Genomic DNA, 15,544 nt, shown 5'->3' with positions numbered 1-15,544 from the left:
AAAATTCTTTAATTGCTTTAAAGGGGTTTGCCAACTATTGTTATCTCAAACGAATTTTTTGGTGGGGAAAAAAATTCTAAGTAGACAAATGTAACGTTAAATACATTTATTAACACAAAAAAAAACAATATCAAGTTAACTTGCAAGCATATGACTTCATATGCATCAATCATTGTAATGGCTTTGCAAAGGAAGCACAACCCAAAGACCCAGAATCGACCTAAACTTACGGTCAGGTCAGGAGCCCAAGTGAATAAAAGGCCAATCTAAGGGTGTGGGCCTTGTTTTATTGTCTTTATATAAAACATCCAAGTTTTCAGAACATAACAGGATGCTTTTCAACGGGACTTATCAAGTAAAAAACAGCCAAATGTTATACTTGTATGTATGACTATTTGGTGATCTTCAATCTATGGGTATGATTTCAGTTTTATTTTGGTATGTTTAGCAGCAAAAGTCTGTGGGCTAAATGACCGTTGTCAGCTTCATGCTGTATACTTTCCATGGTGATCACTTCTTTTTAGTGTACTAGGAAAGAAGATAAAAACGTTATAATCAAATGTGAATCAAATAATGAAGATTCGTATTTTCTCTGGTGCCAAAGAAGCGTGTACTTTAGTTAATATCCATTCAGCGTCGGATATAGCTCTTTGAATGATCATCTGAATCCTTTCTGGATCATCCTCGTCCGCATGACTGTTGTAGCTCTGAAAGAAAAGAAAGTCACTTTGACACCTGACAGTAAACAGGTGCGTCTCCTGCACATACCATTTCTTGGGTTATTTTCTGCTTATATTCTGATAGGTAGCTCGGTTTGAGGTTTCTAAAAGTACCTGTCTGATGGCGTGTTGGTAGTGTTTTTGCATGGCTGCTGATGGCAGGAGTTTGCAGCAGCGCAGCAGAAAGCGGTAAAGCTGCACCGGCGTGCGGATCAGATCAGTCATGAGAGGAGGGTCTGTGTTCTGCTGGCACTTGCACTTTTTTCGAAGTCTAAGCACTACAATAACATTGAGTATATCTGGCCTATTTCGAGTTGTAACTATATAATAAGACGTATAACACTCGTCGCATGCACATAGTTTGAAATGTAAAGGTGAAGGATACACATAACAGAGGAACCACTTCCTCATCGACTGCTAACCTGAAGTTATTTCATAATAAAAGTCATCGCTCTTCTGTTGAAGATCGCTATAATCTGTTCAGTAAAATGATGCTGATTATTTTTCAAACATTTCTGGGTAACGTAGTAGCCCAACTGATTTCATAATGTAATTATGGATTACATAATCAGAGTCCAAAAATTAAGTACTAGACTACAGTTATTTTTTTATTGATTACATTACAAATTATTAACACAGTACCCTTATAAATGTGCATTCAGAAAGTCTTCTAGTTTTGTGAAATTGTCTTTCGAACACATTTTTATTGATTAATGATTTATTTAATTAGCCTAACAATAAGCCTAATTTATTTTTATTATTGAATTAACAATTTCTGCAGTTTCTTCATGCACCCCAGTTTGGGAAACCCTGATGTAATGTAATGTTTAATGCACTTTCATGTTTTTTTCTCCAATCCAGAATGGAATATATTTTCTTTCTCTTTGTATTTTTATATCAATATGGCTACAATATGGTCTCCTATTTATTTCACTGTGATAAATGAGTTAGGTTAAAAGTAATCTAAAAGTAACTATTGTTCTGTCTTATTACAAAAATATGTAAATATTACAAAAATGTGTTTGAGGACACATAGTTGTATGACATAATTGTATGACACATAGTTAAGTGCATAGCCTGAAAATTTGTGCACGCAGGTATGACATTGTTCAAAATGACAACATCTCGGAAAATTCACTGTCAGTTTTGCAATGTAGGCTACTACATTCACTCATAATTCATAGAAATAGAGGTTGAGGTTCCTCTTTTAATGTAATTCATGACCAAAGACCAACAAGCTACTACGTAGCATTCAAAATATATTTTGTACACTGCACCTCCTTGTTATTGTATTATTACATTTTTTTTCTTGTAAGATCAATGTAGTTATTACTGATTTAAAAACAACAACCTTATGGTGTATTTATCCTATGTTTGTCTTTTGAACTTTGAATGAAATGAAAGGTGCTGAGAACCTGTTGTCCTGTTGTCCGCACGTCGAGTCAATACAGCATTCAGATGACGGCCCACAATCCCCTCATTTCACCTGGAGACGCCAGTGAAAGCGCTTATTGTTTAAGAAAGAAAAGCCCCAGCAGCATCAAAGTCATTCTTACAGTGTGTGCGTGTGTACTTGCGCATATGAAGAATTCCCCATGCATCAGCGATAACATTTTGTGAGGTTTCAAGATATTAAACCCAAAAGTCAAACACATCTCATAATAAGACATTAGAGTCTATGATCCTGACCTTATAACAAAAGACAGTTCTGTTAAGACTGCTTTTGATGCTGTGTGGGCTGATTGAATGCTTTTTTTTTGTAGATAAATGACCCAACAAACTTTCCAAAAAATGTCATAAACAACAAGTGATTAATATTAGTCATCGTTTATGAATCCACACATCTTTACACTGTGCCTTTATACTGTCTAACTTTATCTTCTCATATCATAGTTGTTATATTTGATGCTTAGAAGTCTAAGATTAGCATTGAGGCCTGGTTTCACAGACAGAACTTAGATTAAGCCAGGATTAGGCCTTAGGTCAATTGGGACATTAAAGTAGCTTTTAAAAAAGTGCCCTGACAAAAAAACATTTCTGATAAAACAATGACACTGGCTGATTATTTTCAGATATGTCAGTGCAAGTTGCTTTCAGTCAAAACATGCTCAAACTGGGACGATCTTAAGACTCGTCTGTGAAACCGGGAGTTAATCTTCGCTGAGCAGTGTAGATTAAAAATAAGATTCATAAATCATAGTTGTGAATGAAAGATCATTTCTTACAAAGTTACATTTGAAAGAGGTGTAAACCCCTTTAATGAGCTGAACTTTCTGGAACATTCCCCCATATTTCCTAAACTGTTTGTACTTTTCCATTGGTCACATTTAGACGTCTTGATTAGATCTCAGCAGAACATGTTTCTTGCATTAACACCTCAACGAAACCTACAAGAATGTTGCATGAACTTACAAACATTCATAATTGTTGTTGTTTCGTTTGTGTAATAAAGTAATTCAGTGCATTTATGTTAAAGAAATGACATTAGTTTTCTTTTATTACAATTAAATGAGCACATGCCTGAAAAAAGGGAATTTTTAAATAAATATTTAGAAGCGTTTCTCTTTTAATCCAATCAAAAAAAAAAAAAAAATTGAATGTTTTTTAGACTTTTTTTTGACTCCCTGATTTCTAAGTTTTTTTTTTTTTTTTACTAAATTTCATGGTCCATTCTGTTTTTCTTCCATAAAATCCCACTCACTAATAAAAAAAAAACATGTGCATAATGACATCATCCTAGGAAGTGGCATCATTTTGGTGGGAAAACAGCAGCACAAACATGAGTAAGTATTAACAAATTATACTAGTTGGTTTGTTTTACTCTAAAACACTCCATTGTCTTTGGTATGATATTACCAAAATTTCATTGTCTTTGGTATGATATTACCAAAATTTCAAAAGATGGTTAATATCATAATTAACCTTAAGTTGTTACCCTCATCTAAGCTTACACCCAATCCCTTTTTATTGGGACATCCTCTGCAATTGCCATTGTGTACATAAGCATATAATCATAATTTATAAAAGTTAAACAAAAACATTATAGTGCCTGAGTGTGACCATAGCACCTTTCTGAAGGAAAAAAACACATAAGCAAATTCATTTTTAAACCAGATAGAGACACAAATTAAACACCTTTCCAAATACTGGCATTTGAAGTTAGCTCAATTTAACTTGGTCATCATTTTTTGATCATGAAACATGCAGTAAAGAACTTTTAAAAATCGATTGCTAAATCCACATATTTGCAAGTAAAATAAGGACAGAAACAGCTTGCTTTTTTAAATGTCAACATTTAATGAGCTTCACCACTGTACTTCAAATCTACACTCTGAAAAGAGACCGGCGATTTTTCAAAACACAGAACACATCCACAGAGTCCTTCCGGTCCCTAAGAATCACCTCCTCCGCTTTCAGGGCATCGAATGCAAATGTTATATTATAGTCATATATGTCATAAAATGTATTCAAATACCATTAACTCTGAGTATAAACTTCAAACTTCCTTATAAAACTTGACAGCAAGTGCAGTACCTTCCCCTTTTGGCCCATTGGAGCTTGCGTGTTAGTCTCGTCTCACAGGTTCTGTTTGAATCCGCACGTTATCTCAGATACGCCTGCTTGCACGTTCTAAAACTGCCACTCATTTTGCACGTTTATCTCATCCGCTGTCTCTCGGTGAAGGATGCCGTGTCAATTATCTTAGGTTGTCTCGCAGGACAAGTATGCTGTGTGATCTAACAGTCAGAGAACACTGGGGTGAGAATATGGTACTTTGTACAAGGATATGACGATGGGAACCAACTCCAACCAATCGCAATTGTAATGACTTTGATTTCTTTATACAGGGTTTGATAGGAATATAAAAGTCGGAAGGGACATTCAAGTTTTAAATCTCCACATAAAAATAAAAGCGTGGAGGTAAACAACCAAGTCATTGAGCTCGAGAGGTAGAGACCAACAATGTGAATCCATTATATACATATACACAAACAGTTCAGTGTTTCTTTAAAGGAAATTAATAATAATAATAATAATAATTAAAAAAGGGCTCTACTTCAATACTCATATCCACAGCTCTGCAGCACACAAGACACAATTAACATAATTGGTTATGTGTTTTTTGTTTGTTTTTGTACTTATACTGTTTTGGATTATTTCTTTGTCTACACTTTCTAGTGCAGGGGAAAATAAAAAGAAGAAAAAAAAATTATGTACAATTATATGCAAGTCTCAAAAATAAAATAAAATTTCACAGCCCTAAAAATGTGCAGGCTAATTCAACTTCTATACAGCAGTATTACATCGTTTTTTTTTTTGTTTGGCGATTTTTGATATTTTTTTTATACGTCGTTTGTTTTTGTTTTTTGTAGATTTTGTCTTTCTATTGAAATCTACCTGCTACTCGCTTATTTACATACCATACTCAGTGGATCATGGGAAAGCATGCTATAGCACATTGAGGAAGAAATAAAAATAATTATCTAAAAATATATTAAATATTTTCCATTTGTTTTCTTTTAGTCTGAGAGAGTGCAGAAAGCATTATGGGAAATTTAAGCATGGTACAGTGAGTGAAAACGACTTCCAATTGCTTTCCGGACACACAACATATGCCATTCCCAGGCACCCTTTTCAGATCCATCCTCTCCACAAGTCTTTCAACAGAAAAAGAGCTTTTGAAGGGGGGGGGGGGTCAAAGAAGACGACACTGAACTGACATACACAGGATCACTGGCGTGATGCCACAGTCAGTTATAAACATGCACGGGTCTATACATGCACTCACAATGGTGTTCGTCACTTGTCTTCACGGACAAGGTTTGGTAATATACCATTGCAATTAAGGAATGGTTTGGTTGACCAACACTTCAACCTATTATGTATCTAATTTCGTAGCTTTTTTTAGTTTTTAGGCTTTTAATTTGGTTTGCATGCTATTCTAGATACTCTATCAGGGATAGCAGGGTTCGAAGGTCATCTGAGAACAACCTCCCTATATTATGTCGCTACATGCTAGTTGGGTTTTCAGTCTTGGTAGGAGACGAGCACCTGCAAGATTTCTGGACACACACACCAAGTCTCCTTTGCTTCAAATAAACCCTTTAGGCACGAGCATTTCGTTTTCGAGCCAATGTCGCATGCCTTGGATCCTCAACCGCTGTGCCGTTCAGTCACTCACCCACCCGAAGTACTAAATACTGACATCACATCCACGTTAAGGAGTACTAAGAGAAACCTATGAAACAGTATCTATGAATCAGTATCTCTGCCAAGTGCTGCGCTAAAGAATACTGATTTGCTTTTACTGACGAAAGTTGAATATGAGACGGAAAGCGAGATGCGAACATAGATCGATAGAGAAAGAAAGGAAGAGTGCAGATGACAGCACAAATGGAAGAAAGTCCTAAAAATCACACCGCTGTTGCAGGAAATAAACGCAATGAGCAGCTCACTCTAGCCGAACGAGTGGTCACAGTTCTTACGAGGGCCGTCGCTAAAATTGACAAGGCCCGGGACAAATTTATATGGGTTGGCCTAATGAACAGGCTACTACAGAGGACCTTTGAGGGCCGGGACAGCGGTTTTCCACCCTAGACGATGGCCCTGGTTTTTAGTAAGGTGCTAGCGTGTGAAAAAAAATTTTCTTTCCATACTACATGAAGCACTGCACTTTCTGTTTCCATGAATAAATAAAGCATGATTACTCGCACACATAGTCGTGAAGAGTTTTCCTTCAGGGATACTGCGCAGATTCTGCTGCCCTGCTGTTCAAAATACATTCAAGTCCACAGGGGTCGACTTCGTCTGCCGAAAGTACGGGTTCACGAGCGCGAACCTTCAGTATACTACTACAGAGCAGTGGGTATGTACGAACGGACCCCCCGTGACCAGGCCCACCCTTCCCGTGTCCCGCTTGAACTCATCAGCAGTGGTTGCTTCTATAAACTCCCATTTAGTAAGTATTACAGTACACACACACATCAGCCGCATGGCTAGTCCTAGACTCCAGTGAAATGCTACGCAGGTTTGGGGAAGCCTGGGGGTCAGTAGTCCGTGGGGGGCGAGGGTGGACACGGGAGGGACGTCCTCCGCCACATCGACGCCATCTTCTCCGCCATCCTCAGCTACTCCCAAACTAGAGGAGATGGAGGCATTTCAGAGGGCTGAGCTACTGTCGAGCTGTGGACGGAAAGAAAGAAAGAAAGAAAGGATTGTTATGTCTTGCTTTAAGGATAAGGTGATGTCTCCATCTAGTGTTGAGACACTGGAAAATAAGTTGCAAGATATGCTTGAAAAGCACTAGATTCATCAGGACATCTGAAGTTGCAGTAGTTACCACCAATAATAGTTAGAAAAGACATTAAACACTCTTTTATGTAAAAAGTTTGCCTAAATATTAAATAATTGCATGTTGGCAATGGCAACCCAAAGCAAAAACATGGTTAAAAAAAATCATGACATTCACGCTGACTGGCTTTTATGTCAAGTCTGTTAACCCTGAGGTTAGGAACATGGACATGAAGGTGAATATCACAAAATTTAAATAAAAAGTATGTTTCTAATAAAAATGAATTCTTTGCACTGTTACATTATTTTCATAAAACTGATCACGCTCACAATTATCAGCAGCTCTTGTAATTTGAAAAATCTCATTCTCACTTCTGAAATGCAAAATAATAATAATTCTAATAAATAAAAAATAGAAATTATTTAAATACAAATTAAATAACTATATTATTTTTTAAATCATAAAGTACATCTAAAAAAAAACATTCTAAGCAAAAATCTTTATGGACCAAAACACAGACTTCATTTACTTTATGCTATTTTTAGAAATATGACCTGAACATTTGATCTTGAGATTCACGCATAAAATTAAAGAGTATGTACAGAAAAAGGGTTCACCTGATAAAGCTTTTGAAGGCAGCTGATTGGGGGTTGATACACAGCGGTACCCGATTCCCCTTCTGCTGCTCCAGGATGAACTGATGAATGATCTCTATGTGGGGGAAAAAGAGGAGGGATGATGAGAAATAAGCAATAATAACGGGTTACAGTTGTAAATAATAACAGTTTAAAAGTTACATGCAATCATGGTTAAAAGAATAGTTCACAAAAATGTTTAACATTTCTTCCCGTGCTCATGTCGAAGAAAATATGGGTTTGGAATAACATGAGTGTGAGTAAATGATGACAGAATTTTCATTTTTAGGTTAATCTCATTAAAGGGTTAGTTCACACAAAAAATTTAATTATGTAATCAATTAGTCACCCTCACGTCATTCCAAACCCGTAAGACCTTCGATCATCTTTGTAACACAAATGAAGATATTTTTTATGAAATCCGAGAGCTTTCCATAGACTGCAACATAATTACCAATTTCAAGGCCCAGAAAGATAGTAAAGACATTGTTAAAATAGCTCTCGGATTTAATCAGATATATCTTCATTTGTGTTCTGAAGATGAACAAAGGTCTTTCGGGTTTGGAACGTCATGAGGGTGAGTAATTAATGACTGAAGTATACAGCAAGCTAAACCTGTTTACCTGTTAAAGGCATAGTTTAAACAAAAATGACAAGTTTGTCATCATTCCTTGTAACAAAGAAATGTGGAGCGATGTAACTGGCTTGGATGACACTCGTTCCAGAATAGAACTCCAAATCTAAACTATGAATGAAGTGAAGATCTATTCTAGCAGTAAAATTACAGGTCAAAGAGTTGATTTTGAAGGAATATTCCACAGGTGGACTAATATCTGTAATATCTTCTAAACCGCTGTGCTCTTTAATTTAGTAGACGAGCTATTAAGCTTAAACTAGCTCAGGCAACGTGGAAACTCCTCATGTGCCGATCCAAAAGGGGTTCCCCTCGCATTCCAAACACGGCTGCCTACCCTAAAGCGCTTTAGGTCTCTAGGCGGTCGGCTCCATCCGCACAGATTAATCCTCCAGTGGAAACACGTTGCACACAGGATGGAGGATGAGGAGGGAGGGTGAAGGGCAGAGTTATTTTGAGCCGACAGCACAGTAAGCCTGCTTTTAGCGACAGACTCTCACTAATACCCACTGACAGTGGAAGGCAAGCACAGATCCAGGGGCCCCGAATGAAGGGTGAAAACAAGGCTCGAAAACAACAGGAGCAGCAGGGGATCTGGAGCAGGAGACGCCCAGCAGGACTTTTGATTAACATGCAGTGGCATGATGGGCCCATGCGCCAATTCAATTAAGATCTTTAGCTCTTATACACGTCGTTTACAAACCGAAGGTGGATCAGGACAAAAGCGTAAATCAATAGAGCTACAATATTTGGCTCACGTGTTGTATAATATGCACTGTGATCAGCACAATGCGTAATAGAGCCGAATGAATCATCATCAACAGGGGAGAGCGCCGCGCTAACCTTTGACCTGCCGAACTGACGTCAGGTTCTTTTCAAAGCCGTCGTCAAACTTGGGGTTGGTGACAGGCTCAAAGTCACTGGTGTAGACGCGGCCAGAGGATGTGGTGTAGCAGCATTTGCACATGCAGGTGTGGTACCGCAGACGCCCCTCGTCCAGATACGGGTGCGCCAGGGCGTCCTTCGCAGAGATCCGCTTCGACTGGATTGGGGAACAGAATTGTTCTGATTGAAATTTCCTTTTCTAAATCTATTTTACTGATATGTTGTAAATTGAAAATGAAATGTTTACATTACAAATAAATATAAATTATATAAATATATTTTAAATTATTAATCACATAAAAAAAAGTTTCATTTTAATAATATATAAATAATCATATATTATTTTATATAATATTTTGTATATTAAAACATTTATAATCTATATAATAAAATAAAGTAAAAATTGTATAACATATAATCACATATATATTACCTATATTTTAACATGAAATGTCTATATATATATATATATTAAATTAAATAATAAATGTAATAATATTAATACAATTTTAATAATATTAAAATAATCATATATATATATATATATATATATATATATATACACATGTAGCTATATTATATACATATATGTTAAATTTATACATTAAAAAATAAAAAATACAAAGCTTTATACAAATAATCTGAAATATACTATTCATGTAATATTATTTATATATTATATATATATATATATATATATATATTTTTTTTTTTTATAGGTCTCTATAAAAAAAAATATATATATATATATAAAAAATAAATATATATATATATCAAATAAATAAATCATTTTTAAAAAATGTTGTTGTAATCTTCCAGTTTAAGAGAATAGAGTATCAAGAACACTTACTGGGTCAAAGACCAACATCCTGCAGAGGAGGTGAACGGCCTCATGGGTTGCTTGACTGGATAGAGTATACAGGACAGGAAGTGAAGGCTGCAGAAACAGGAAATTGTATAAGTAATTGTTCTTTTACCAACCTTATACATATCCAGATATAGGCAAAAACAAACAACTACAGTATGTATCAGTGATTCAATATTTGGAGGGACTACAAGTAAAAATTTTGGGGATCAAACAAATGTGAAAACGCATGTGTAAAGTGTGCGAATGAACATGATTTAGAAACGTGGCCAGCTCTTAGCCTTTTCATCTTGTTCTGAGAAGCAGTCAAAACATAGAAACAGCTTCTTCTAAGCATGTCGACCCCGGTCATGTGAGTCTCAGCAGCCGTTCAGCTGCACGTAACAATCTCAAGCATTCAAAACATTCCTCCCAGTAGCACATGATCCTTGCGCCAATAGCCACAGACTTATCTGAGGATGTGGGACAGCGGAGACAATGAGCTGGGATATTTTTAACCATGTCTAATTATCTCCTCCGCCCACCTTCCCCCCATCCCAAGCCCCCCAGCTGACTCGCCAAAGAGTTGATTTAAAAAAAAAGCCCACCGGTAATTGCTTGCTTTCCCTGGTTAGGTTCTATGAGCTGAGAACAGATGTGAACTATGGCTGGTGATTCACCCTTTAAAAAGGGATGACGTGTCGTCAGGGCTGGCTGTATAGCCGATGGAGGTGAAGGTGTCGGACGAGAGATGGAGGAAGAGGATGCGAAAGGAATGAATTCTTTCAGCCATAACTACAGCCAAGCGGAAACGAGGTGTGCTATTACTTTAAGTGATCAGACCTTCATTGAAGGAAGAATCTGAGTCATATCTAGGGACTAGAATACCATGAAGACTTGAAGGTTGGCAACATCTCAGAACATCACAACAACGGCATAGCAACATGCAGAAAACCTTAGCAACTGAATGGAAAACTTAAGGCAACTGCCTTTTTTTCCCATTCCATTCCCAAAATATGATTTCAATAAATACTAATACTAATAATGTGACCCTGGACCACAAAACCAGTCACATGGTTAAAATTTTTGACATTGAGATTTATACATCATATGAAAGCTGAATAAATAAGCTTTCCATTGATGTATGGGTTGGACAATATTTAGCCGAGATACAACTATTCTGGAATCTGGAATCTGAGGGTGCAAAGAAATAAAATAAAAATCACACTGAGAAAATCGCATTTATGTTCGCGATTGTGCTGCATTCACTCACAAAAATAAATGTTTTATATATTTACGGTAGGTCATTTACAAAATATCTTCATGGAACATGATCTTTACTTAATATCCTAATGTTTTTTGGCATAAAAGAAAAATCAATAATTTTGATCCATACAATGTATTGTTGGCTATTGCCACAAATGTACGACTTGTGACTGGTTTTGTGATCCAGGGTCGCATATAATACATTTAATAAAATGCCAATAACACTGAAAAATTTATAAAAATAAAGCAAAATATACTAAATAAAATAATAAATGTTTATAAAATACTACTGACAAAACTAATTGTTTCCATCCAACTACATATTGTCACATGAATCACACTGATTCACCTATATTGCATTTATTTGACTAAAAAATACAGTAAAAACTGTTACATTGTGAAATATTATTATAATTTAAAATAACTATTTTCTATTTGAATATATTATAAAATGTCATTTATTCTTGTGATGGCAACGCTGAATTTTCAGAATCATTACTCCATTCTTCAGTGTCACATCATATCAATGTTGTGCTGCTTAAAATGGTAAAATGCAATATATATATATAAAAAAAAAACCTTAGTGTTTGTTCTACTTACTTAAAAGAACCAACACATAAGAGTCATTTATTTGGGAATCGGTCCACATTTGCTGCGCAGTACAGATTTGATTCATTAAAACAGAAATTCATTCGGGAATGCCGTATGTTTCTGAAACACTAAAAGAAGCTGCTCCCTATTTGTGTCGGAGCACGTGTGCCAACCGCTAGGCTCCTCTGACAAATCTGAAAGATTATCAAATGATGGGCGTCTGAACCCAGTGGGTCAGCTTCTGTGTGGGCCGAGCCGAAACTATGCCTGTGCGATTATGAGTCAAGAAGCATGCAGGGTGCAGTGATGTACCAACGCGGAGGGGTTACGTGAGCGTATGTGAGTAAGGAACCATAGTGGGCAAGTTTTTGGTGAGTAGTTGGCCGTAGCGCACAGTGTGTGAGCTATTTATCTGATGGTGTGTGTACAATCATGGCCTCTGGGGTGGTGTGATCGTGTGCTGGAGAATTAGGCAGTATTAGTTAGGATTAAAGTGGAATGTGGAATCAGACGGTTAAGGGAGGGAAAGGGCCTCTCCCTGTCCCACGATTCAAAGCTCAATTAGACAAATGATGAGTCAGGAAGGTTGACACATGACATCATCAGCCTGGTCTTTCAGTCATCCCAAGAACGCAGGCAGCTCATGTTCTGCCCTCACATTTCTGACAGTGGGAGCAATGGACTGAGCAAATTTGCTACTTTAAATCCTTGACAAGCTTTGTGGAGTCAGACAGGTCACACTTTTAGACCTTACACAGAGAACTTGACTGAACTTGAGCCAGTATCAGTGGTTTGAGCCTCAGTATGTAAGTGACATGTGAGTTTTATTGGTGGAGTGTTTTTCTCAAATGTTTCAGGTGACCAGTAATTTGCCTGTTCACATAAGCAGAAATGTTGCTAGATGCAACACATTTTGATATATATTTTTAATATTCGGTTAAAGCGAAGAATTCAGATTTGAGATTTTATTGTGGACAGGCTAATCGGTGGAGGCGCTACATCTGAGAGACCAAGATACAGTCTGTCACTCGGTAAAGATGGTTTGAGCAAAATTTATAAGAGGACCAAATCAAAAAGGTTTACACAGAAGAGGGTAACATGTCACATTGGTTAAGACATAATTTAAAGGAATAGTGGTCAACAAATATGGGTTTTTCAATGGCTGGTACTATTGTGATATCTAAAGAGCAGGGTGAGCAATGTTTGACATAATACAAATATATACATTAATTGTATTATGTATAAATTATAATAACAAATTAGTTATACACATAGCTGCTCTAATGAAACAAACCCTGTGATGTTACACAATATTTACTGAGCCGCCGAAAAATGTATATTAAATAAAAACGTATTTTACAGAATATTTAATAAAAATCCACAAAAAAGTATTAAAAAATGGGTTGTTTATTAAAAGAAACAAAACATATTTTTAGAAATAATTAATGAAAATTCATAAAATTCAACTTTATTAAAAGAAATAAACACATTACAATACATATTTACATTACTTAAAAATGGAAAAAATAACTTTACATAACCATTCAAAAGTTTGGGGCTGGTAAGATTTTTAAAATGTTTTTGAAAGGTCTCTTATGCATTTATTTGCAAAAAAATATATATTGTGAAATATTATTGTGTTTTAATATTTTAATGTTTTAAAATGTAATTTATTCCTGTGATGGCAAAGTTGAATTTTCATTCTAATACGCTGATTTACTGCTCAAGAAAAAATGTCTTCTTATTATCAATGTGAAAGTCTGTTGTGCTGCTTAATATTGTTTTCTGAAAATCACGTTACTTTTTTCAAGATATTTTGATGAACAGAATGAATTGTATTATTATAAATCATTTATATAAAAATATTATAACGTCACTTTTGATCAATTTAACGCATTCTTTCTGAATACAAGTGGTAAATTCCTTTTTTAAAAATCAAAATGATTGTCACAAAAACAGCTATGTTTATCCTCTTCCTGGCCGGTGACACAAGCCCAGGCCGCAGCTATGGGTGGAAGGAGGAGGAGGTGCGTGTCATGATAAGGTTGAGAAACAAGCCTCGGCTTCCTGTGAAGCGGTGCCCACGTGATGTCCGACCGCCCCCTCTGGCCCAGCTAAACCCCCAGCAACACTCAGCGACAGGTGCAGGCTACAGCGTTCCCCAACCGGCCCAGCGTTCCACCATAATCTCCCCCCGCTCGCTGCGGCTGTGTGGTCAGGGCCATCTCTCCCCAGTCTCACAAACAAGCCATTGATCATCCTGGCAGCAAAACAACACAAAGCCCTTCAGGCCCACAAGTGCAGAGAGAGCGGACCAAGCGAGGACAGACAGGTGGATAGGACTTGTCTGTTTGTTTATTTTTGTAGTTAACATGCTAAAAAAAAGCAGGGCACATTTCCTACGGGCACGAGAGGGGGAGGGGGAGCTGATATAGAAGCAGGCCATTAAACGAGCGAACGCTGACAGAGACAACAGTGATTCCAGAGAACGCTGAGCAGTAGAGCAGTTAACAGACTGCCTTCTGTATACTTGGACAGGCAGAATCTGAACAGGGTGTGTGTGTGTGTGTAATAGATATTGGGTCTCATTCACTAATGCCAAGCGCTCACCACAAGACTGAAGCTTGTCGCCCTGCACACATTTAACCCTTAAATACATGAACGTTTCGCCATTCTAACATATTCGGGTCTTTCTCAAACATATTCTCAAAACTATAATTTTCAACTTCAAAATCAATATTTTGATCGCTGACAGCTTCTTCACCAGATCCACCATCAAGTTACCCTGGTAATCCAGAGTTCTCGAGAGAGCACAAGTTGAATTTGCTCAGCGAGTTACTCTGGCGTCGAGTAATGATGCTCATTAAATATGCCCCTCGATCTGAGCTGCACCAATCACATCGGGTTATCTGATATAGGCGGGCCAGAGGCGAGATGACGACAGCGCTGCGACGTCGAAGTCATTAGTAAACGTTGCAAGATGGCTATGGATGATGAACACCATTTGTTTGAAACGGCTTTGGCCGCTACAATGAAAGATTTCGACTTTTTCTCTAAAAGAGGAACAGAAGACGGCGCTCGAATCGTTCCTTTGCAAGAAGGGCGTTTTTGTTGTTTTGCCGACCGGATACGGTAAGAGTCTAATCTACCAGTTAGCTCCGCTGGACCTGGTAGCTAAGCGATAACGTGTTGTGATTGGTCGTAGTGTTATCCAATTGCGTGCAGTGAGATTTTCAAATGCACGCTTGGTGCCGCCCTTCGAGCTTGCCGCCGATTTTCATTAGTCGACGCCAGACCATTAATCTTTTAGATTTAGGTCTGGATTTCCAGGCTACCATCAAGTGACAGTGCTTAAATTAAACCATTCAAGCGCAATACGACACAAAAGAGAACGTAGTGCTGTACTAATGTGTCTGTGAATCTCCTATCTCCACACACAATCGTATGATACACCCAAAAGTAAGCCAAAATGCCCGTTTTGTCGAGAATCCTCGAAAGCACGGTCTCAAATGAGTTAAATAGTTCCTTAATTCGTCAGAATTTATTCGTGTAAGATCCACGGCAGGTCTTAAAGTGACAGCAGCCTAATAAACCTGCTGCTGTCTGTCATCAAGGATAATAAAAGTACGTCACTCACTGCTCTTGACTGAATAACTTTTGCAGCTTTAATAAGGATTA

General features: G+C 37.1%; 2 protein-coding genes across 3 annotated transcripts in view; both read right to left on the bottom strand.

The window, feature by feature from the left end:
- Positions 1 to 97: 97 nt before the first annotated feature.
- lyrm9 (LYR motif containing 9) lies at positions 98 to 1,138 on the bottom strand. Of its 2 annotated transcripts, XM_084418202.1 has the most exons (3): positions 834 to 1,138; positions 615 to 707; positions 98 to 528 (listed from the first exon to the last, which is right to left on the bottom strand). In XM_084418202.1, the coding sequence occupies exons 1-3, from the start codon at positions 1,128 to 1,130 to the stop codon at positions 511 to 513; spliced, it is 408 nt and encodes a 135-aa protein (XP_084274328.1). In that variant the 5' UTR covers positions 1,131 to 1,138; the 3' UTR covers positions 98 to 510. The 2 variants fall into 2 exon arrangements, with proteins under 2 accessions (XP_084274328.1, XP_084274327.1); XM_084418201.1 differs by having other exon boundaries at positions 160 to 707.
- Positions 1,139 to 5,241: 4,103 nt separating this feature from the next.
- The window catches only part of nlk2 (nemo-like kinase, type 2), a 76,092-nt gene continuing 65,789 nt past the window's right edge, over positions 5,242 to 15,544 (bottom strand). The window contains exons 8-11 of the mRNA XM_084419768.1: positions 10,016 to 10,102; positions 9,124 to 9,322; positions 7,629 to 7,722; positions 5,242 to 6,902 (exon numbers count right to left, since the gene is read on the bottom strand). Coding sequence (XP_084275894.1) covers positions 6,848 to 6,902; positions 7,629 to 7,722; positions 9,124 to 9,322; positions 10,016 to 10,102 — 435 coding nt within the window. The 3' untranslated portion in view covers positions 5,242 to 6,847. The remainder of the gene's footprint in view (positions 6,903 to 7,628; positions 7,723 to 9,123; positions 9,323 to 10,015; positions 10,103 to 15,544) is intronic.

Source organism: Rutilus rutilus, assembly GCF_951802725.1.
Source record: "Rutilus rutilus genome assembly, chromosome: 9".
NCBI lineage: Eukaryota > Metazoa > Chordata > Actinopteri > Cypriniformes > Leuciscidae > Rutilus > Rutilus rutilus.
The sequence above is the reverse complement of the archived record's forward strand: the minus strand, read 5'-3'. Positions and strand labels throughout refer to the sequence as shown.

Excerpts from the sequence above, each read along its gene's own strand:
- lyrm9 (XM_084418201.1), bottom strand. The coding sequence starts at position 1,130 with ATGAGGAAGTGGTTCCTCTGTTATGTGTATCCTTCACCTTTACATTTC. Across the intron at positions 708-833 it reads ACCAACACGCCATCAGACAG|AGCTACAACAGTCATGCGGA; the intron begins GTACTTTTAGAA and ends CTTTTCTTTCAG.